The 23,702-nt window shown below is 41.9% G+C and overlaps 1 protein-coding gene across 7 annotated transcripts in view; it reads left to right on the forward strand.

Moving 5' to 3' along the window:
* The window catches only part of OSBPL1A (oxysterol binding protein like 1A), a 166,047-nt gene that overhangs the window by 118,861 nt on the left and 23,484 nt on the right, over nucleotides 1-23,702 (forward strand). For all 7 annotated transcript variants that reach the window (XM_056521726.1, XM_056521727.1, XM_056521728.1 and 4 more), the window contains 2 exons: nucleotides 14,116-14,191; nucleotides 16,740-16,874. In XM_056521726.1, the coding sequence (XP_056377701.1) occupies nucleotides 14,116-14,191; nucleotides 16,740-16,874 (211 nt within the window). The remainder of the gene's footprint in view (nucleotides 1-14,115; nucleotides 14,192-16,739; nucleotides 16,875-23,702) is intronic.

Consider the following 23,702-nt stretch of genomic DNA (forward strand, 5'->3'; position numbering starts at 1 on the left):
TCCAAAATACTTCCAAGAACCAACACACCCTTCCATGTATCTCTATGGGAGAGCCAGAAATATACAATTGATTTCCTCCACTTCACTAGTTCTTTGCTACTTTTTTGGCAGTCAGTCATATATTTTATTGGTAGGTGTTTTCTGAGATAACAGGGGTTTTACAATGCTAACAAGGTTGGGTATCACTGGTCTATAGGAAAACTCTGCCCTGACAAGACATTAAGAACAGTTTACGTATTGGAGAGCATTGACAGGAAACACTATGTGACGATAAAGGTTTACATGACTGAATCTCCAGCCGGAGAACCCGAGTCATAACTAGGACCGAGCGAACTGCATTTCTGTCCCCATATTCATTCTTTTAGGCAGATTTACTTAGAAGTGCATTGGCGTCTATAGGTATGGCAATACACTCTGTGCGTTGCTAGCACCAACTGTTGTCTACACTGGCCATACTCAGGATTTTTGGGGGAGATTTATCAAGACTTGTGCAGAGGAAAAGTTGCGGAGTTGCCCATTGCAACCAATCGGGTCGCTTCTTTTAATTTTACAGAGGCCTTTTCAAAAATGAAAGAAGCGATCTGATTGGTTGCTATGGGCCACTCAGCAACTTTTCCTCTGGAGGATTTGATAAATCTCCCCTTATGTCCAGAGAATTTGTCGTGTGAACCCAGGCTGACAATTAGAAAACATGAATATGCTGTCCGGGCATGCTAGGAGTTGTAGTTTTGCAACATCTGGAGGCACCCTGGTTGGGAAACACTGGACTATAGTATGGTAATACAAGAAGCATAAGGCAGAGACATAAGTCATGGCCGGACGAAGCACACCAAGTGTGCGAAACTAGAGCTCTGTCGCCACCACTTGTCCCCCCACTCCCCTCTCTTCTGTACCCCGCATGTGAGTATGTCTCAATAAAGACCCTGCAGCCACATTGGTGAGTGCCGATATTTTCATTTCTCTTCACGGATACCATAAGGCAGAGACTGCTTGTGCTGGGACCTCTGTAAGTGATGCCAGATACTTCCTATAGTTCATTTACAACTGGTTTAATTACATTCTGCTTTTCTGTTACATTAAATGGTAAATGGAGGGTGGCATTAAAAAAAAACAGTACAGTGACTGAAATAGAGTCTTCAGTAAAACCAGAAATGGAGCAGGTGCCAGAACATGGGTTCCATCTGCCAGTTAAAGATGAGCCCAAGGGGGGGGCTGAAATTGCGCAGTCATCTGGAAGAGGTGATGCTGAATGGAAAAGAAGCTATAGTGATGGATGTGAATAATGCAGAAGTACTGAAGAGATTACATGTGGAGCTGGGTGCTGTGCTTGCTGTCAGAGTCCTGAGTAAAGGAGATGTGACATTGGACCAGAGATGGATAGTGACCAGGAAGGTCAAACCACTGAACCAGATGTTGTTGCAGAGCTTGGAGCTCTTGACGTCTCTGCTGGGCAGCGGAGAGACTGTGGTGAAGTGAAACAACAGAAGAGTCTGAATGAGTCGGCTTAAAGGAAGAGACAGGACAAGGACAGGTGACTGTCAGAGGACAAGGTAATGTCTCAAGGTCCAGCAGCGAGAGTGAGGAGACCGCTGTAAGTAAGAGATCTTGGGGGGGGGAAAAAACTAGCTGGTCTTCGTAAGAAAAAGGAGCAGATCCAGAATCTTGAAGAAACCTTACAGATGGTTTCTGCTAAATTGGCGCAAAAGGAAGAAGAGGTTTATCACCTGACAGAGGAGAAAGAAAAAATGCTTGCAGACTTGAAGAAAGAGCAAGAAGTGAAGCTTCAGCTGCAGAAAAATATGGAGCGCCACAAAAGTGAGTTTGCGGCTCTGCAGGATGAACTGTCCCTCTCCCAGGATCATGTGACCAGCAAGGAGAGCAAACTGGAGTGTCTGGTCAAGCAGATCTCATTCAAGGAGAAAGAATGTTCTGTGTAAGGTATATCAGGCTCTACAAAGTGTTCACCAGGCCAGGTTGGTAACCGTGGAAGAGTTCGAGAAGGAGAAAGTGGTAATGGCACATGAAGTCTCATGCAGCTACCTTGGATTCGCTGGGAATGCAGCTCTCTGAACAAGAGGCTCAGCTAAAAGTCTATGAGCAGAAAGTCTCCAAGATGGCGCAGATGAGTAAAGACAAATGAGCAGATAAGAGAACAACTGCTGTCCCTGGGGGATACTGTCAAAAACTTGACAGAATTGCTGGAAAGCGAGAACGTGAACTCTGCTAAGCTCAAGAGTGAGCAGCAGAAACATTTAAAGCTGGAAGGGGACATGAATGTCCTAAAAGAAAGCAGAGAACAAGCTGTAGCAGTACTGGCTAAAGAGAGGTTAAAAGAGTCTCAGATGGATACTGAGGCCAAAGCTACAGCTGTCCGTGTTAGGCTGGGTTCACACCACGTTTTTGCAATACAGTTCCCATATATGTTTTCAATTTGAAAACCGTACGGAACTGTATTGAAAATCGTATACATTGACTCTCCATTGAAAACCTTATGCCAAAAGATGCATCAGGTTGTGTCCGTTTTGCATCCTGTATGGTTTTGTCAAATTATTATTTTTTCTGTACCCAAAACCGTAGACTACCACGGTTTTTGGTTTGGGTGAAAAATCGTATAGAAACGTATGTATGTATGTTTTTTTTTTTTTTTGTAATTTTTTTTTTTTCCCTCATATGGCTTTTGACTTTGCACAGTTTTTTTTTTTCTTGGAATTTCAATCAAACAAGTGAAACTTGGAATGAAAAGTTAAAAACGTATACATTTTTTTCTTTAAAAAAACGGATGCAAACGGACATCATTTTTCAAACCATATACAGTTTTCAACCATGTATGGTTTAAATTTGTGTCCACGTTTTGATACAGTTTAGTCAGGTTTTGAGGAATCTGTTTTTTTTTTTTAAATCAAAAACACGAAACAGGAAATGTATTGCAAAAACGTGGTGTGAACCCAGCCTTAAAGAAGAAAAACTGCTTGTGGGGCAAAAGCTGCTGGAGACAGAGATGATTTCTCTAAAAGTGACGGAATCTGAACAATGGACTAAAGAAACAGAAGAGTCTGAAGACCATGAGAAAAAGCCATATGAGAAGTCCTCTGAAGCTTAGACTGAATTGAAACCCTATGAGAGGTCCTCTGAAGCTGCAGAGATTTTGACATTTGATGGTGAAAATGCAGAGAAAAAGAAGTTCTCTGAGAGAGAAGCTCAATACAAGATAACAGCAGAAGCTGCAAGTAAAGTCAGGTACACATCTGAAGGTGCTGGTGAAGAGAGGCCCGAAGGAGTCTGTGAAGGTTGGTGTCCCTAAGGAAAAAGCTAATGAGAAAGCAGAGTCCTTAAAAAAAAAAGTCACTGTGATAGAGGATAGGTTCGAGGTAGAAAACCTGAGAAGTGCTGGATCGTTCTGGAAAACACCAGAAGAAAGTCTGCAGAAGTAGGACTTGGAGAAGAATCCGTCTCAAGGAGAAGATGGACAGGTGCATTAAAGAGAAGCCTCCTGAAATTGTGGAGAATGTCTTAGAAGTGCTGCAAATGGGGGATACAGGCTTGGTTGGCCACCAACAAAGTTTGGGCGATAGTCATACTGTTGACAGAAGATCTGCCTTGTCTGTACTTAGTGTACAGAGCACTATGCAGACAAACATGGAATATTTGACGCTAAAGAGGTGTAATGATAACAGAGAGGTGAAAATTGGGGGGGGGGGGGGGGGGCTTTTTCTCCTTTTACCCCATATGAAAAGGAAAAGTTGGGGCCAAACCAGCCTGTTAGTGTAAAAAAATTTACATTTTTACTCTAACATGCTGGTGTTGCCCCATACTTTATTTTCATAAGAGGTAAAACGGAAATACCCCATATGCGGGCGCACAACAAGGCTCAGGAGTGAGAGTGACTGCGGTTCTGACATAAATGCAAAAATAAAATACCCACGTGTGACCCCATTTTGGAAACTAAACCCCTCACGGAACATAACAAGGGGTATAGTGAGCCTAAAAACCCCACAGGTGTTTGACGAATTTTCTTTAAAGTTGGATGGGAAAATGAGAAAAAAAAATTTCCACTAAAATGCTGGTGTTACCCTAAATGTTTCATTTTCACAAGGGAAAATAGGAAAAAAAAGCCCCCCAAAATGTGTAACCCCATTTCTTCTGAGTAAGAACATTACCCATGTGTGGATATAAAGTGCTCTGCGGGTGCACTACAATGCTCGGAAGAGAGGAGTGCCATAAGGGGTGCAGTGAGCATTTACGCCCCACATGTGTCTGACAGATTTTTGGAACAGTGGTCCGTGAAAATGAAAGAGGGAGAATTCTGCATATAATAAAATGAAACTTAGTCTGGGCCTTCCCCAGAAGACAGCAAGGTGGCTTTGGGGGGGGGGGGGGGGGGGAGACAGGGGTCCTTGTGAGGAGCACACAGCCAGGCACTGTGAGTGACCCCAACACTGAAGTGCACAGACAAGGAGTCTTAGTACACACAGCAAGAGGCTGCAAACGCTGTGTGTGAACAGTGAGTAAAAGGTTGCAGGAAACTTGATTTAAGGTGGTGGAGATTAGCTTACCGCGCGCTACCCTTTAGACGTAGCAATCAAAGTTGTTCGCCGCATCTAAAATTGAAAGTAAACGCTTCCGGCAGCTCAGTCAGGCTGATCAGCTAGGACGCGAGCGGAGACCCCCTTACCTTGCTCCGTCACGTCCGATCGGTGTTTGATTGCTCCAAGCCTGAGCTACAGGCTTGAGCAATCGAGCTCCTATCTCACTGATCCAGGGATCAGGGTAAAAGATTAGTGTGTGCAGTGCTATAGCCCCCTATGGGGCTTCCCTAATAAAAGTTTGAATCACCCCCCTTTTCCCATAAAAAAAACAAAAAAAAACTGTGTAAATAAACATATGTGATATCACCGCGTGCGGAAATTTCCGAACTATAAAAATATATCGTTAATTAAACCGTACGGTCAATGACGTACATGCAAAAAAATTCCAAAGTCCAAAATAGCATATTTTTGGTCACTTATTATATCATGAAAAAATGAATAAAAAGCGATCAAAAAGTCCGATCAATACAAAAATGGTACCCATACGCGTACCGGCCCGTACACGGAAGAATAAAAAAAGTTATAAGGGTTAGAAGATGAGAATTTTTAACATATACATTTTCCTGCATGTAGTTATGATTTTTTTCCAAAGTACGACAATATCCAACCTATATAAGTAGGGTATCATTTTAATCGTATGGACCTACAGAATAAAGATAAGGTGTTATTTTTACCAGAAAATGCACTGCGTAGAAACGGAAGCCCCCAAAAGTTACAAAATGACATTTTTTCTTAAATTTTGTCTTACAATGAATTATTTTTCCGTTTCGCTGTGGTTTTTTGGGTAAAATGACTAATGTCACTGCAAAGTAGATTTGGGGAGCAAAAAATAAGCCATCATATGGAATTTTATGTACAAAATTGAAAGAGTTATGATTTTTAGAAGGTGATGAGAAAAAATTAAAATGTAAAAACCCCCTTAAGGGGTTAATTTACATTGTATAGTACTGTTTTTATTTTTTTGACACATGATGATCATAGGCTTTATTAACCTTTATTGGTTATTTTATATTATGATACTAGACATTTATGACTCAAAGGCCATAAGTCTTCTTTGAATGGATAATGTCAAACATTGTAGGGACATGCCCCTAACTAGTAACACCCAGTTGGCTATTAAGTATCAATAACAGAGGAACAGCACGACCCAGCTACAAAATAAGATGCTCCAGAATTATTGTTTCATGGGGAATAGTATTTACTGCAACAGACAATGTTAGGAGAGGCCTCCAGTCCAGTGAAAAACATTTTTTTTATATATATATATATCAACTGGCTCAAGAAAGCTAAACAGATTTGTAAATTACTTCTATTAAAAAATCTTAATCCTTCCAGCTGCTGTATGCTACAGAGGAAGTTGAGTTGTTCTTTTCTGTCTGACTACAGTGCTTATCTCAGGAACTGTCCAGAGTAGGAGCAAATCCCCATAGCAAATCCTCTCCTGTTTCTGCAGTTCCTGAGACAGACAGGTGTCAGCAGAGAGCACTGTGGTCAGACTAAAAAGAACTACACAACTTCCACTATAGTATACAGCAGCTGATAAGTACTGGAAAGATAAACAGATTTGTAAATTACTTATATTAAAACTCCCCAGCATTAAGAACATTTAGTTTGGGTGCAGGCTTCAGGGGGCGCCATGCCCCCTTGTGACGTCATGCCCCGCCTCCTCAATGAAACTAAATGTTTTGAACGCTGGGGAGTGGAGTACCCTTTTAAACTTTTTTGAGCCAGTTGATAAGAAAAAAAAAAATTCACCGGAATACCCCTTTAACCCCTTAAGGACCAAGCCCATTTTCACCTTAAGGACCAGAGCGTTTTTTTGCACATCTGGCCACTGTCACTTTAAGCATTAATAACTCTGGGATGCTTTCACTTTTCATTCTGATCCTGAGATATTTTTTTGGTGGCATATTCTTGCATCCTTTCTTGGTGAAAAATGTTGGTGAAAAAATTCTGACCGACCAATAGCAGGTATAGGAGGGGTGGCACCCCTGCCACCTCACTCCTATCCCTACAGGGGGTGTCTTGGACAACCCCGATCCCCCTTATTTACCGGGTCACCAGAGACCCGTATGACCCGGAATCGCCGCAAATCGCCTGTGTGAATTCACCGGTGATTTGCGGCGATCGCCTACATGGGGGGGGGGGGGGGGGGTCTCAGGACCTCCCTGGGCATTGGCACGTGATGCCTGCTGATAGAGATGTGACTTTTTTGCGACTTTAAATAAATGAGTCACACCTACATATAACTTGATCCTGGTAAGTACGTTTTAAACATGTGTAGCTAAACACACAACGATAAATCGCCCCCTTTGTGGTTTCAGATAGGAGTGTGGAATGCTCCTCACATGGAGTGCATCGGTGTGTGTAGCATGTGTGTTCACATATAGTTTAATTGTAAAGAAAAACTTTTTGCACGATCATGTAAATGTTGTGAGATTAGTATGTAAATGGCCCCAAAAGGTGTAACAAAGTGAGAATATTGATGCTTAAAGTACAATTTATGCTTAAAAAAAAAAAAAAATTTCATGCCTAATGCTAAAACCTTTCCTCAACCACCTGTTGAATTAAAATGCTTGCTATTTCCCTAAATGTATTCGAAGAGGGGTGTAGTTTCCAAAATGGGGCCACTTTTTTTTTTTTTATATATATATAACCACACTGGTACCACGGTGGACACTGCAAATGTACATGGGGGGAGATTTATCATTGCTTTTTAGACATTTTTTTTTTTGTCTAAGTTTAGGCACAATAGACAAATCACCAGGTCCAGATGGCATTCACTCCCGTGTTCTAAAGGAATTAAGTAATGTAATAGACAGACCTTTATTTTTAATATTCATGGACTCTATAGTTATCAGGGACTGTTCCCCAGGACTGGCGCGTGGCAAATGTGGTGCCAATATTTAAAAAGGGGACAAAAGGTGACCCCGGAAATTATAGGCCTGTTAGTTTAACCTCTGTTGTATGTAAATTGTTTGAGGGTTTTCTAAGAGATGCTATTTTGGAATATCTTGATACAAATAAATGTATGACTCCATATCAGCATGGCTTTATGAGTGATCGGTCCTGTCAAACTAACCTGATCAGCTTTTATGAGGAGGTGAGCTCCAGACTGGACCATGGGCAATCGCTGGATGTCGTATATCTGGATTTTTCCAAAGCATTTGATACGGTTCCACATAAACGGTTGGTGCATAAAATGAGAAGGATGGGGCTTGGGGACAATGTGTGTAAATGGGTAAGTAACTGGCTCAGTGATAGGAAACAGAGGGTGGTTATTAATGGTACTTATTCTAATTGTGTGACTGTAACTAGTGGAGTACCACAGGGATCAGTATTGGGTCCTGTCCTGTTTAATATATTCATTGATGACCTTGTAGAGGGGTTGAATAGTAAAGTAGCAATCTTTGCAGATGATACTAAACTCTGTAAAGCGGTAAACACAATAGAGGCCATGGCACTGTTACAAATGGATCTGGATAGGTTGGAGGTTTGGGCTGAGAAGTGGCAAATGAGGTTCAACACTGATAAATGTAAGGTAATGCCCATGGGGAGGAAAAATCCGGCCTGGGATTATGTATTAAATGGGAGCCACGACTGATGTGGAAAAGGATTTGGGAGTTTTAGTTAACAGTAAATTTAGCTGTAGTGACCAGTGTCGGGCAGCTGCTGCCATGGCAAACAAAATCATGGGGTGCATCATGGGGTGCATCAATAGGGGCATAGATGCCCACAACAAGGAAATAATTCTACCGCTGTACAAATCACTAGTCAGACCACACATAGAATACTGTGTACAATACTGGGCACCAGTGTACAAGAAAGATATATATAGTGGAGCTGGAGAGGGTTCAACCAGGGTAATACGGGGAATGGGGGAGGACTACAGTACCCAAAAAGATTATCAGAATTGGGGTTATTTAGTTTAGAAAAAAAGAAGGCTTAGGGGAGACCAAATAACTATGTATAAATATATCAGGGGACAGTACAGAGATCTCTCCCATGATCTATCTATACCCAGGACTGTATCTATAATAAGGGGTTATCCTCTCCGTTTAGAGGAAAGGTTTCTACACCAGCACAGACGGGGGTTCTTTACTGTAAGAGCAGTGAGACTGTGGAATTCTCTCCCGGAGGAGGTGGTCATGGGGAACTCTGTAAAAGAATTTAAAAGGGGTCTGGATGCATTTTTGGAGAGTAATAACATCGCTGGTTATGTAAATTAGAATTATAGGGACAGAACGTTGATCCAGAGATTTATTCTGACTGCCATATTTGGAGTCGGGAAGGAATATTTTACCTCTAGTGTATGAGTTTTTTTTTTTGCCTTCCTTTGGATTATCTCAGTAGGGACTCATTAGGGATATAGGTTGAACGTAATGGACTCCGGTCTTTTTTCAACCTTATGAACTATGTTACTATGTATGTTACACAGTTGAGGCGCAAGCAGCATATTTAGCGACCTTTATGTGCCTTTTATTATAGACAGTTTCACTCCTTTTGCCTACCCGTAGAACTTTTTCTTTTTGACCATGCAGTGGGCACGTATTTATCATTTGCGACTTTTGTCAAAAGTCGCTATTTTGTGCGCAAAGGTACTTTTTAGACGCAAAGCTGCCTTCCACAATTCAACCTTTAACCTCTTGTGGACAACAGCGTCCCACTCCCCTTCTATAACATGTGCTCAGGAGCTGAGTGCGGGTCATAGCTGGGTGGTCCTGGTGGCTTTCTGCCACCAAGACCCATCTCTAATGCCAGACATCACCGATCACGGTGATGCTGTCTTTAACCCCTTAGACACCGCAATCAAATTTGATTGTAGCGTCTAAGATGCAAGTAAAAATGTCCCGGCAGCTCTGTGAAAGTAATTAAAAACACCTAAACTGCCAAATTCAGGACCCGGGAAAGTGTCCACTTCCCTCCCTCACAAGTGTCTAGAAAAAGTGTATGTGGTAGAACTTTTCCCACCACTGCAGAGCTGCGCAAAATTCATCATCCTGCTGCACCTTCTTGATAAATAAGATGCACGCTAGTCAAACCCACCACCCAAATAAACAGGGGGAAATAGCTCTAGCGTAGACATTCTTTGATAAATCTGGGCCATGGTGTCAGAAAACAGGTTCTACAAAATCTGCATTCAAAATGCAAAAAGGCACTCCTTCCCTTCTAGGCCTTGCTGTTTGTCCAAACAGCTGACTATAAATACACAGGGGGGTACTGCTGGGCTTAGGAGAAATTGTGTAGCCGTATTTGGGGTGCTAATATCCCTGTGTTTTATGTGAAAACTTATGAACAACTACATATTCTTAATCCTATCTGGTAGTTGTGGGAGTGTCTGTCCCCAATTTACCAGAGGTGGTCTGTCTCTATGGCCCAGATTTATCAAAGAATGCCTACGGTAGAGCTATTTTCCCACATTTATTTGGGTGGTGGGTTTGACTAGCGTACATCTTATTTATCAAGAAGGTGCAGCAGGATGATGAATTTTGCGCAGCTCTGCTCTGGTGGAAAAAGCTCTACCACATACACTTTTTCTAGACACTTGTGAGGGAAGGAAGTAGAAACTTTCCCGGGTCCTGAATTGGGCAGGTTAGGCGTTTTTACTTACTTTCACAGAGCTGCCGGGACATTTTTGCTTGCATCTTAGATGCTACAATCAAATTTGATTGTGGTGTCTAAGGGGTTAAAGCCGGGCATCACCGTGATCGGTGATGTCTGGCATTAGAGATGGGTCCTGGTGGCAGATAGCCACCAGGATCACTCAGCTATGACCCATGCTCAGCTCCTGAGCACATGTCATAGAAGGGGAGTGGGACGCTGTCAACCACAAGAGGTTAAAGGTTGAATTGTGGAAGGGAGAAGTGATTCTCCCGCCTACTGGTAGGTGGTGTAGCTCTGTGCCTAAAAAAGTATCTTTGTGCACAAAATAGTGACTTTTGACAAAAGTCGCAAATGATAAATACGTGACCACTGCATGGTCAAAAAGAAAAAGTTCTACGGGTAGGCAAAAAGAGTGAAACTGTCTATATGAAAAGTCGCTAAATATGCTGCTTGCGCCTGAACTGCGCCAAACTGTAGACAAAAAAATGCTCTAAAAGCAATGATAAATCTCCCCCTATATGTTTCTTATGAATTGCAATTCATATGCAAAGGAAAAGTTGCCCATAGCAACCAGTCAGATAGCTTCTTTCATTTTGCAGAGGCCATGTTAAAAATGAAAGAAGCGAGCTGATTGGTTGCTATGGGCAACTGGGCAACTTTTCCTCTGGACAGGTTTTAATAACCTTGGAAGAATGGTTTAATGAAATTGCGCTCGTTCAGCATATGGTGGACCTATTGTCTGCCTGACCTAGTGACGTGGACAGATACAGTGCAACATGGCACCCCATGGCTGGACTTTTTTCCTCCCAAAGGAGGCAGTGGCAGTGTGTTTGTGATTCTACTGTACGGTCTATTGCCCCTTTCTTCCTCCCCCCCCCCCCCCCCATCCTCCTCCTCTTTTGTGTACAACTGGGTCTTGTACTGTTTGTTTGCTCATTTGCTTCTGTAGTTGATTCGTTCCAATTTATGTTTTTTTTTTTTTTACCTCTGCTGTCTGTAACAGTGTGTCTTATTAGGTTGGCGTGCCTTCTGAGTCTTGTTCCTACTCACTTATAGCTGTTTTATTGGCATTGTTTTGTTGAGTTCTATTCGAGTTTCTTTGTACACTTTAATGAATACAATTGCTTGTTTGTGATACTTTTAAGACAGTGTGTGCCCTCCCTTTATTTGTGTTTATTTTGGTCATTTCTTAATAAAAGTTTTTTTTTTTTTTGAAAAAACAAACCTAAATTTTATTGTAAATGTGTAATTCTTTCATATTTACAACCTTATTTAAAAGAAATTCTTTGAAGCATCCATAGAGCTGAAAGGTTCACTTTACTTTCAGAATTATTTTTTTTAAGGTGTAGAGTTTACGAAAAATTTGCAAATGTGAAAAAATGCCTGCAGATTATCCTAAGAAAAAGGGGACGTCAAAATCCACTAAGTGCTTCAAGGTGTTGTTGGCCGGCCTGTGAGTCAGTCATGTAGCACACTAGGTTGACACTAGGCTGGGAGATTTTTAAAAACTGAAGAAAAGGGATAAAAGTAATTACCGTATATACTCGAGTATAAGCTGAGTTTTTCAGCACGATTTTTCGTGCTGAAAACACCCCCCTCTCCTTATACTCGAGTGAACTCTCCACCCGCAGTGGTTTTCAACCTGCGAACCTCCAGAGGTTTCAAAACTACAACTCCCAGCAAGCCCGGGCAGCCATCGGCTGTCCGGGCTTGCTGGGAGTTGTAGTTTTGAAACCTCCGGAGGTCCGCAGGTTGAAGACCACTGCGGCCTTCGACATCATCCAGCCCCCTCTCACCCCCTTTAGTTCTGTACAGTACTTGCCTCCGCTCGGCGCTGGTCCGGTGCTGCAGGACTGTCCGGAGAGGAGGTCGTCCGGTGGGATAGTGGTTCCAGGCTGCTATCTTCACCGGGGAGGCCTCTTCTAAGCGCTTCAGGCCAGGCCCCAGAATAGTCACGTTGCCTTGACAACGACGCAGAGGTACGTTCATTGCCAACGTACTTCTGCGTCATCGTCAAGGCAACGCCTCTATTCTGGGCCCGAAGCGCGGAGAAGAGGCGCCCCCAATGAAGATAGCAGCCCGGAACCACTATCCCACCGGACCACCTCCTCTCCGGACAGTCCTGCAGGACCGGACCAGCGCCGAGCGGAGGCGAGTACTGTACAGAACTAAAGGGGGTGAGAGGGGGCTGGATGATGTCGAAGGCCGCAGTGGTCTTCAAACTGCGGACCTCCGGAGGTTTCAAAACTACAACTCCCAGCAAGTCCGGACAGCCGATGGCTGCCCGGGCTTGCTGGGAGTTGTAGTTTTGAAACCTCTGGAGGTCCGCAGGTTGAAAACCACTGAGGGCGGATGATGACAAGAGGATGATGAAGGGGGGGGTGTGGGATGATGACAAGAGGATGATGAAGGGGGGGTGTGGGATGATGAAGGGGGGTGGGGATGATGAAAAGGGGATGATGAAGGGGGGGGGGTGTGGGATGATTACAAGGGGATGATGAAGGGGGGTGTGGGATGATGACAAGGGGATGATGACAGGTGATGAGGGTCTGGATGATGACAGGCGGTGATGATGATGAGGATGTTAATGACGGGTCTGGATGATGACAGGGGGGGGATGATGTATTTCCCACCCTAGGCTTATACTCGAGTCAATAACATTTCCTGGGATTTTGGGTTGAAATTAGGGGTCTCGGCTTATACTCGAGTATATACGGTAGGACATTTCTGTTTTAATGCCTGCTATGTTACAGAAAAAAAATTATTGAAATTGAAAAGTGGAAAAAAAAAATTTAATTTTAAAATTCCCGTTTTCATTTTGCTTTAATTCTTGTGAACATCTAAAGGGTTAATAAACTTTGTAAATGCCATACTAAATCATTTGAGGAGTGCAGTCTTTAAAATGAGGTGGTTTATGTGGTTTCTGGGCCCCTCAAATCCAATTCAAAGCTGAAGTGGTCCCAAAAAATATTTTGTAAAATCTTCCGTAAAAAAAAGAAAAGAATGTTTAACAAAAAATAATGCCAACATAAAGTAGACATACTTCAGACGTGAATGAATAACTGATTTGACATTATCATTTCTCTTAACATTTCTAATCTAAAAAAAATTATTTTCCTAAAATTTTCACTGAAATATATCAACGAAATGTTACCACTAATCAAAAGTACAATATGTCACAAAACAATTCTCAGAATTGCTTAGACCAGTAAAAGCATTCCAAAGTTACTTTCACATACAGAGACGCATGTCAGATTAAAAAACGGGGCTTGGTTATTAAGGGGGTTATTCAGAAATAGAAAAACATAGCTGATTTCTTTCAATACCAGCATTTTTTCTGTCCTCAGGTTGTGTGTGGTATTACAGCTTAATTCCATTGAAGTGAATGGAGAAAATTTGTAATACCACCCATAACCTGAGGAAAGGTCTGGCGCGGTTTTTGGAAGAAATTTACTCTGCTCTGTTTTTTCTATTCCTTGATAACCCTAAAACAGGCGGCATCATTAAAAGGGCACTCAACTGGCCAGCGTTCGGAACATGCAGTGCTCACACAACGTTCGGGAATTAAATGTTCTGAATGCTGGCAAAGTGGAGTACCCTTTAAGGATTTAAACAACTTAAGTCTAAAACAATGGCTATTATCGCTATGAGAAATATCAGTATGCCTGCATGCTTAAATTAAATAATTTGACCAGTTTTTTTTCATCTTGTCTAAAAAATAAAATAAATAACTGCATTCCTGAAAGCTGATAATTTTATTTTTTTTTCTTTATGTTCCATCAGTATATCGGCAGGCACGGCAAACACCGTTTTTACCAATACAAATCGCTTGCCTATGCTTGTGACTTTATTGCAGTAGAATGGTATTTACATTGCTGAATTGTGATGTGTCCGATGGCTAAACAATGTATCTTTCTTTTGTCAGAACAACTTTGCCGTCCCCAATGTTTTCCAGAAATGATTTCAGCATTTGGAGTATTTTAAGAAAGTGCATTGGAATGGTAAGCACATTCTTTTCTATCTGTTCAATTAAATCCATTAAAATCAACATTTATCTCCCTCCAGGCGCAGACATGGTTCAGGCTTTTGTGTTTCATAGTCTTGTTGGTTTCCATTGAGACATTTCAAATGACAAAATGACAAGTACAATAGCGAATGATTATATAGTAGGAAGTACTTGTTGTTTGCTGCATTTGTGTTCTTTGTTGTAGAATAAATGACTTCCTTCTTACAAATGGGTTTACCATTAATCTTTCCTGCATTTGTGATGTGTGTTCGCTTATTCCATGGTGCCATATCATTTAGATAAGTATTGGTAACCAAACAATCTTACTGAAAGCGCACTCGCATTGTAAACGAAGATTAAGCCACATATGGACATGGAAGGGAAGGGAAAAAAGCGTGGAAGGGAAAAAGTGTTTTGTATTCAAGCCACTAATCTGGTCCCAGTTATCCTCCGGCTGCATGGTGTGCAGTCTATATTTGTGCCATAACCCTCGGAGCAGGGGTGGGGAACCTTTTTTTGTGCTGAGGGCCATTTGGAGGTTCATAAAATCATTTGCCGTTCATCTTGTGTGGGTGAAATGTGCGCCATGTCCAATAGCTGCATGATGTGATTGATGTTACAGCGATATTATGCAGCTATTAAGGCATCGCGTGTGGGCATAGTTTTGCCTGGATCTGTTTGGTAGTCTGTGTGCCTCCGGCAGGAGCAGGGTTCACCAATAATTACAACGGAGCATATATATATAATATAATATCACACACACCTGAATGGACAGATTGCTTTCCACAGCAGGCTGCAACCAGGGCTGTGATGTCAACATGCCCTTCAGCACATCTGTACCAAACAGCTCTGGTTGCTGCCTGCAGTATTGACTTACAGGGGTTATCCAGGAATAGAAAACATAGCTAATTTCTTTTATAAACAGCTCCACGTCTGTCCCCACGTTGTGTGTGTGTGTGGTATTACATCTTTACTCCATTCACTTCAATAGAACTGAGCTGCAGAGCCACACCCAACCTGGAGACAGATGGGGAGCAGTTTTTGAAAGAAATTGGCTCTGTTTTTCTGTCCCTGGATGACCCCAGCTTGCAATGAGCCATAAACATTCTACGACCCTTCAAGGCATGGACCTCACAAGACTTCTAAGGGTGTCCTCTGATACCTGACAACAAGATGTTAACAGCAGATCCTTTTATTTATTTATTTTTATACATATTTTTATTGGTTTCCAATCAAATGAATAACAGACATATAAATATTTCCCATAAACCCTCCCCCCCCCCCCGCCCCCCACCCAACATAATCGAGGGAAGGGGATCCCACACAAAAGAACACCACACAAGGACAACACCACGGACAATTCCATTCACATACACATATCTAGACATAACCTATGAGCTCCTCAGCACCCCTATAACCAGTTTAGGTTGGAGAGGCACCCCGAATCGGAGGATCCATAGAGACATCCAGCAACAACCATGGAACCCAAACCCTGTCAAATATTTTTGGACATTTCCTACTGATGTAAAGAGCGTGATATAATGGGACCTATTTATTAACTAGAGCTATCCACCGAGCCAGAGGGGGTGAGGACACCTCCTTTCAGGCCATCACTATAACTTTGCGTGCACAAAACAAGAGGAATCGGACCAAAATGCGTCTATAAGAGCCCTTCTCCAACCCGTTAACAACCCCCAGCAGACACACCTCTGGCGTTAAAACAAAGGGGAATTCTAAGTGATCCGACAAAGTCATCACCTCCCTCCAGAAGGGTGCAACTCAGGAGCAATTTCAAACTGCATGTAGAAAGGTCCCTCTCTCTCTCCTACACCTAAAACAGACCTCCGACCCCGAGACCCCATCCGATGCAGTCTAACCGGGGTATAGTACAAACTTAGGATAAACCTGGATTGAATAAGCATATCCCGGGCGCTAACTACCGTAGGATAATACGTTTTGACAACCTCCTTCCACATATCCTCAGACAGATTAGGAATATCCTCAACCCACTTCACCTGTGCCACAGCAAACTGGTCTGGACCCACTGATTGCAGTAAAGCATAACTCTGTGTAACTCTGTGTAAGTGGCTTTGCCCCAGCAGCAGCTCTAGATCATTAAAAACAGGTTGTAACCTCCAGTGAGCCAAACTGCGCAGATAGATATTTCTGACCACGCGTTATGCTTTATTGTAGCTGAATCAGTGAAAAGAGAGCATAAGGCACTTTAATATTAGAAAATGTGGGAGAGGGAGGGCAGTGATAATGTTAGGATACATTTATATTTAGGCTCTTTTTGAGCTTACTTCTGACATTCAAAAGAAAGGATCTATTATGTAATTGGTGCAATCATTCTCTCTAATGTAGGTAATATTAAAAAGTGTTGAACATCAGTATTATACTTATAGAAATTACAATATATGTATAGAAGTTAATAAAATAATCCCCAAATCATTATAATGTTAATATAGCTGTGTGTCTTTAAAGCAGAACAGGAATGTAAGAATTCTAAAGAATCTAAAATGTCTTTCTTCTCCACTTTACAGGAATTATCCAAGATCACAATGCCTGTAATTTTCAATGAGCCACTGAGCTTTCTACAACGCCTGTCAGAGTATATGGAGCACACATACCTCATCCATAAAGCAAATCAATGTACAGACCCTATGGAAAGAATGCAGGTGATTGGTCTGCTATATACTGTAGTTGTATTATGTTTCTTTAGAATGAATAGAACAGTCCTGAAATCTAACAGAGGCTATGCAGATATACTTGGGGGCCTATACCAGTGTCCAGCTCTTACAGATAAGGGTCTATCACATGGTCAGAACTCATTACTGGTGTGTGAACTTTAACGGCCCAGGAAATTGAATTAGCCTTGTTTTTTTGTTTTGTTATTTTTTTTTTCACATTTTTCTCTACAGAGCCATATGAGGAACCATTTTTTTTTTGTTTTAACTTCATTTAAAATATATTGTGGAACAAAAAAATAACCTTTTTGAAAATTTGGGAGCAGGGTGTGTTTGTTTTTACACCATTCACTGTGTATTAAAATTGACATGTTGTCTTTGTCAGGGGGGTACAATTATAACATTGCTCAGTTTGTATAGTTTTCATTATGTGTTATTGATTTTGAAATTACAAGCTTAAAGAACATGTCCAGCGGTAAAAAACGTATCAAATAAATGCAGTACATTGATCTGGCTGTCTTGACAACTGAAATACTGTACCACCAATGATGCTTAGGATTGGCCTTTTAAATCCTGCTGTCAGCTTTGACAGCAGCATCTGAACAGTTAAAGGAAAATTGAAAGATGGATGAACTCCACTGACCTGGATAATACAGGTTGTTAGTGTGAGTGAACCTGAGTAAATTAGTGTATTCCTTACCCTAATCTGTTAAAGCACAATCTTGCAATATGCAAATGAACTCTTAAGTACAATGGAGGAGTGTTTAAAGACTACCCGCACCTCTGACACCATCGTTTGGGTCCCATTTGGGCTGCTCATGATGATGATGATGATGAATATTGATGAGTGGGCGGCACGAACAAGACCCAAGGGATGGCACAAGAGCTGAGCAGGGAGCAAAGGCATAGCTATAGAGGTAGCAGAGGTAGCAGTTGCACTGGAGCCCTGATACCTTAGGAAGCCCCAAAGCACATCTGTCCCATAAGAGACCAGTATTATAACTGGCATATGGGGCCCTGTTTCAGATTTTGCATCTGGGTCCAGAAGCTACACGCTACATCTCTGGCCAGGTGATAAAAGAGAACGGGGCCGCAGAGAAGGCTCGTAGTATGTGTAAGTTATCTGTTTTACTTACTGCAAATTTTTTATTTTTTTTAACGACAATTTTATTTTCAAGAGAAGTAGTAATAACAATGTGAAATACATGTGTGACAGCATATGCAGGAGAATTCTTCTACATAGACAAGTAAGTCTACCATCAGCAATGGAACAGGACTGATTTACATCTGAAATACGTTCGTCATCAATGGGCCATAAATAGTACATGGACGATAACAATGGTATCTTGTGACAAATCTTCTTTTAGACAGGCTCCTCAAAACTCGATCATGTCTGAAGGTAGCTGTCCAGTATATATCAGTTAGAAATAAACTAGTCTAACCTAATTCAAACAATGTGCGCCCTAAGGACCAGTATATCACTGAGTCTTATCTTACATAACCAGAAAGGGGAAACAGACTCCACGGACAAACAGGGAACAAACAGACAAGCAGCCAGCATCTAAAGTCCAGTGTAAAGATTCTCCTTAAAGGTCACTGTAGTAATAGTGTCATTGGAGTAATTGTAGGTATTCCGTATAGGCCAACAGAAACAACTAGCCAGAAAGCTAAAGAATTTTGAAAGCACCTAGGGAGCCTGCCAGAGCTGCCATAGTATACCTTTTGTGTAGATGCAAAGGCACAAACTATAGATATGAGCTGTGAAGTGTCATGATAGGTAGTAAGAAACTTCTGCCATTTAGGTGTTTCAGGGCTTCAAGTAAATGTAATATCGTAGGAGGTGTAGCTTAGAGCCGCTTACATAATAGATGTAATTTAGCAAGCATAATGACAGCGTGTGCAATTGGTGGCAAATGAGCCTAGGAATAATTGCTCTGAGATTCCTTCACTATTATATGAAAAAGTGCCTCCTAGTGCGTCAGAGTACCAGCATAAGAGCTTATCCTGTTCAACAGATTTGAAACCTTCACCCAATATGCCTGTACTTGTGGGCACTGCCATATGCATTGGTATAGATCAGCTTTAAGTAAATTTCATTTTGGCCAGTGAGTTATTCTGGAAGGGTTACTTATAGATGGTAGAATGGTGAATGCATAAATAGCGGAATGGATTAACTTGAGTCTCCCTCTATTTTTCATTATGGATATGAATCCTGGAATCTGCTAAACCTGCCAAAATATGTTCAGTAGCGCTTGGATTTTGTAGGACAACAGCCCATTTCCTACCCGCTTTCTTGGGCGCAGAAGGTATATACCATTTACGAAGTTTTTCATTCAAATTAGAAATAAATCTATCACTTGTGGAGGTAAGAATGGAATCAATATCAGTCGGGATCGCTTCTTTACTAAGGTCTTTAAGTTTAGACCTGTAATAGGAGTGTATTTGACTATACTATAAAAAGTGAGAACAGGGAATATCGAAATTAGCATTTAGTTCAGCCAGAGTATACCACTGTTCATCTAGTTTATGCATGAGATCACCCATGGTATTGATTCCATTCTGTCGCCACAACTGAAATAGAGGGTTTTCCATACCTATTGTAAAATCTGGAGTATATGCCATGGCGATAAATGTTTAGAACACACATTATAGACCCATTTGCTTCCTTAATTCTATCAAGGTGGCGATAGTGTCCATAAAGAATAAGGATTGTTTGATGACTTGAGGAAAGCGGACAACGCATTAGTGTCAAAGGATGCCATGGGGCAGCATAAGAGGATTCTAAGAGTGTGTTGGAGTAGAGAGAAGAATTATGGAACCAGTCTATAATATGTCGCATGAGGCATGCTAAATTATATCTTCTAATGTCAGAGAAATTCACACCCCCTTCCCACACAGAGAGCATCAAAGTACATAGGACTATACAGGGTTTCTTTCCTGCCCAAATGGTCTTTAACGTTGAAGTCAAAATTTTGACATCAGCATGCTTTAATAATAATGGGATGCTTGAAACGGATAGAGTAGTTTAGCAGAACTGCACATCTTAAGGAAATGACAGCGACCTAAGAGCAATAGAGGCAAATGGTGCCAACAGTGTAGCTCAGTCTGGATGTTAGCAATTAACGGGGGGTAATTTAAGGCGTACAAGGATTGGGGTAGTTTCCCTATCTTTATTCCTAAATAAGTGATATGCTGTGAGGCAATAGGTATTCCTAAAGAGCGGACATTTAAGGTATATGTAGTGGATGGTCTTTTTAAAAGTAAGAGGGAAGATTTATGTACATTTACACTATAACCAGAGTAAGATCCAAACTGTGTCAGGGCATCTAAGATGTGAGAAATATCTCTACCAGGGTCCTGTATATACAGTATGACATAATCCGCATATAGTGATGCCTCAATTTCAGCTTCCCCAACCCTGATGCCCTGAAACAACGTGGAGGTGGTTATGTTCCATTCTAGGGGTTCTAAGGCAATGTTAAATAGAAGGGGAAGGTAGGGGATAAAAAAAAATTCTAGATTTCGAGGAGGCATAGATGGTCTGTAATAAGTTGCGAAAAGCACCTTGAATGTGCATAGCATCCAGCACTGCGTCGAGCCATGACCAGCTGACATGATCAAATCCCATTCGGGCATCTAATGTTAACAGAGAAGGGCAGCCCGGCTGGCCACAGCGGTGATGGATAGTATCTAGAACTGTATGGACCGTTCTCATGTTCATAACTGCAGGTCTGTTTTTAATGGAACCCGCCTGAGCTTGAGAGCTAAGACGCGGCATGATAGCCAACAGTCTGTCTGCCATAATGGAAGACAGTATCTTGGAGTCAACATTGATGAGCGATATAGGTCTGTATGCTCCTGGGTCAAGGCGGTGTTTATTTGGTTTGGGAATTAGTCTCACATACGACACAGAAGCCGAATCTAGTGAACCCGTTCCTTGTAGAATTCGATTGTAAAGATCAGAGAGCGTGTCCGTGACTTGGTCTTGTAGAAGTTTATAAAATTCCCCTGTTAGCCCGTCAGGGCCCGGAGCCTTTAGGTTTTTAAGTCGTTTAATCGTTTGTTTAACCAAGTCTGGGGTAATGGGTGGATTCAAGGATTCTAATTGTTCCTTAGATATATGTGGTAAGGTCATTTTAAGAAGAGTGTCTATCGGCAGAGTGGGGGAAGAAGTGTCGGAGTGGAAATCAGCATAGTATTTGCCCATATAATCTACTATTCGTCTAGGGTTTGTCAGAACGGTGCCTCCTGAGGTTCGAAGTGATCGTATGGAAGCAGGCGGTTTCTGCCTCTTAGCTAGAGGGGCCAAAAGGCATCCCAACTTATTTCCAAAGTGATGAAGAAGCACCTGGAATTCAGTATGGTAGTATTGTTCCCTATTTGTCAGCCAATCATCAATTTCCCCTTTAGCCGCTATCCAGTTTTGTTTGTGTATCTGCGAGGGAGCAGCTAAAATTTTTTGTATAGGCTCTACTCAGAGAATCACCTTTTGGTGTCTTTAGCAGCCAGCTCCCTTTTTTTTTTTTTCCTGCTATGTACGTAATGATATGCCCCTGTAAGAATTCTTTAGCAGTGTCCCAATACAGGGCTACATTGTCAGCATGGTCCACATTATGAACAGTGTGCTCTAACCACCATCCATGTAGTAACGTAGCAAAAGAGTCATCTTTGTATAGAGCGGCTAGAAAGCGCCACAGTATATCTGTGCCATGTGGATGTCTGTCATAAGGCAGAGTAGGAGGGGTTTATGATCCAATATAACCATATCTTCTATTTGGGCATTTAAAACAGAGGAATGGAGGGAAGAATGTACAAAAATGTAATCTATGTGTGACCAGGATAATTGGGCATGTGAGAAAAAGGAAAATTGTCTTTCTGCCGGGTTATGAACCCTCCATGAATCAACAAGAGAAGCATGCTCTAACAAAGGGGAAAGTACCTGGTCATGTTCCGATTCACTTCCGACCAAGGCAGAAGATCAATCCTCTAGGGAATTTACCACTGAATTGAAATCGTCTCCAACAATCTTAGCCTGGACAGGATCTGCCAGAATCTGGGATTCTAAAGAAGTAAAGTATGCTTCATTAGTAGTATTAGGCCCATACATGTTGTATATACTGAACGTCCCATTAGGAGATTCTAACAGCAGATTATGTAATCTGCCCTCACTGTCATTGTGTGTGCAAAATTTTAGGTTGAAAGCGTTTACTAAGAAAAGTGGGGACCCCTATTTTGCAATCTACAGAAGGTGATCCTACCACTGCGCCCACCCATGTGGAAAAAGTCACATTCTTTCAGATGAGTCTTTTGTAAGAGGGCCATGTCCGTGCATTCAGTTTGCAGAGGTGTCTCAGTACCATCATGCCTTTTTGGGGGGAACACAACCCCTTAACGTTCCAAGACACTACTCACATATAGGATAATAACAGTAGACACAAAATACCTTCAAAGAACATGAGGCTGTAGAGGTGTATTGTTGGACTTTGGACATTGGCAGCAGACAGACAAGGGAACAAAAAACAAATAAGATTAACAAAAGCATGAAATGCCTTACAAACAGACATTCTAAAAAGAATGTGAAATGGAAAATGCATCCTATGCGATGCCAGAAAATACTCATGACTTCACTTTTTTCGGGGAGAGTACAAACGCCCAACTGTACAATATTGCGGCATGACAAAAAAGGTAAAATCAGGCAATATGTGCCCAGTTTTAGATATGAGCATCTGCCACGTATATGTAGACACCAAAGTATGGGAAGAAGGGGAAGGGGAAAGACACACGGGGATATGCAGGTAATGTGTAGCAGGAATTGCAACAAAGTGGAACGAGTCATCTTGAAACAAAAAGTCGACCATGCTCCGTGCACGATAAGAGCCGAGGCACGTTCAGGAGATCACAGGGGGTCCCAGCTGTCGGACCCTTGCGATCAAACACTTATGCTCTTTCCTATGAACTTTTTTTCAAACCAACTGGTGCTAGAAAGTGAAACAGATTTGTAAATTAGTAAGCACAAAGATGATGTAGAAAGTATAAGACGGCACTCACCGGGATTTACAGGCTTGCAAAAACTTTCTTTATTGCATAAGCAAAAGGTGCATAGCGGTGCGGTGTGGAGGCAGGTATCCGGCCAGGACGCCGGGGAACGAATGCAGCGTGCATTCGTTCCCCGGCGTCCTGGCCGGATACCTGCCTCCACACCGCACCACTATGCACCTTTTGCTTATGCAATAAAGAAAGTTTTTGCAAGCCTGTAAATCCTGGTGAGTGCCGTCTTATACTTTCTACATCATCTTTGTGCTTACTATCATTGTGTTTTTGGACTGAGCACCTAGTTGGATTGGCTTGTGTTAGTATCCACCTGTGTCCTCGTGGTTCACCGCAGTGATCACTGTTGCAGTGACGGACTCTGTATCTTCTATACCTAGATTTGTAATTTACTTCTATTTAAAAATCTTAATCCTTCCAGGACTTATCAGCTGCTGTATGTTCCACAGTAAGTTGTATCATTCTTTTCTGTCTGACCACAGTGCTCTCTGCAGGAACTGTCCAGAGCAGGAGAGGTTTCCTATGGGGATTTGATCCTGCTCCGGACAGTTCCTGACATGGACAGAGGTGTCAGCAGAGAGCACCGTGGTCAGACAGAAAAGAACAACTCAACTTCCTCTGTAGTATACAGCAGCTGAGAAGTACTGGAAGGATTAAGATTTTTAGAATTAATTTACAAATCTGTATAACTTTCTGGCACCAACTGATTGAAAAAAAAAAGTGTTTTCCATCGGAGTACCCCTTTTAGTATGTACTCATATAAAAAAATGG

The sequence above is a fragment of the Hyla sarda genome, chromosome 5 (genome assembly GCF_029499605.1).
Source record: "Hyla sarda isolate aHylSar1 chromosome 5, aHylSar1.hap1, whole genome shotgun sequence".
NCBI lineage: Eukaryota > Metazoa > Chordata > Amphibia > Anura > Hylidae > Hyla > Hyla sarda.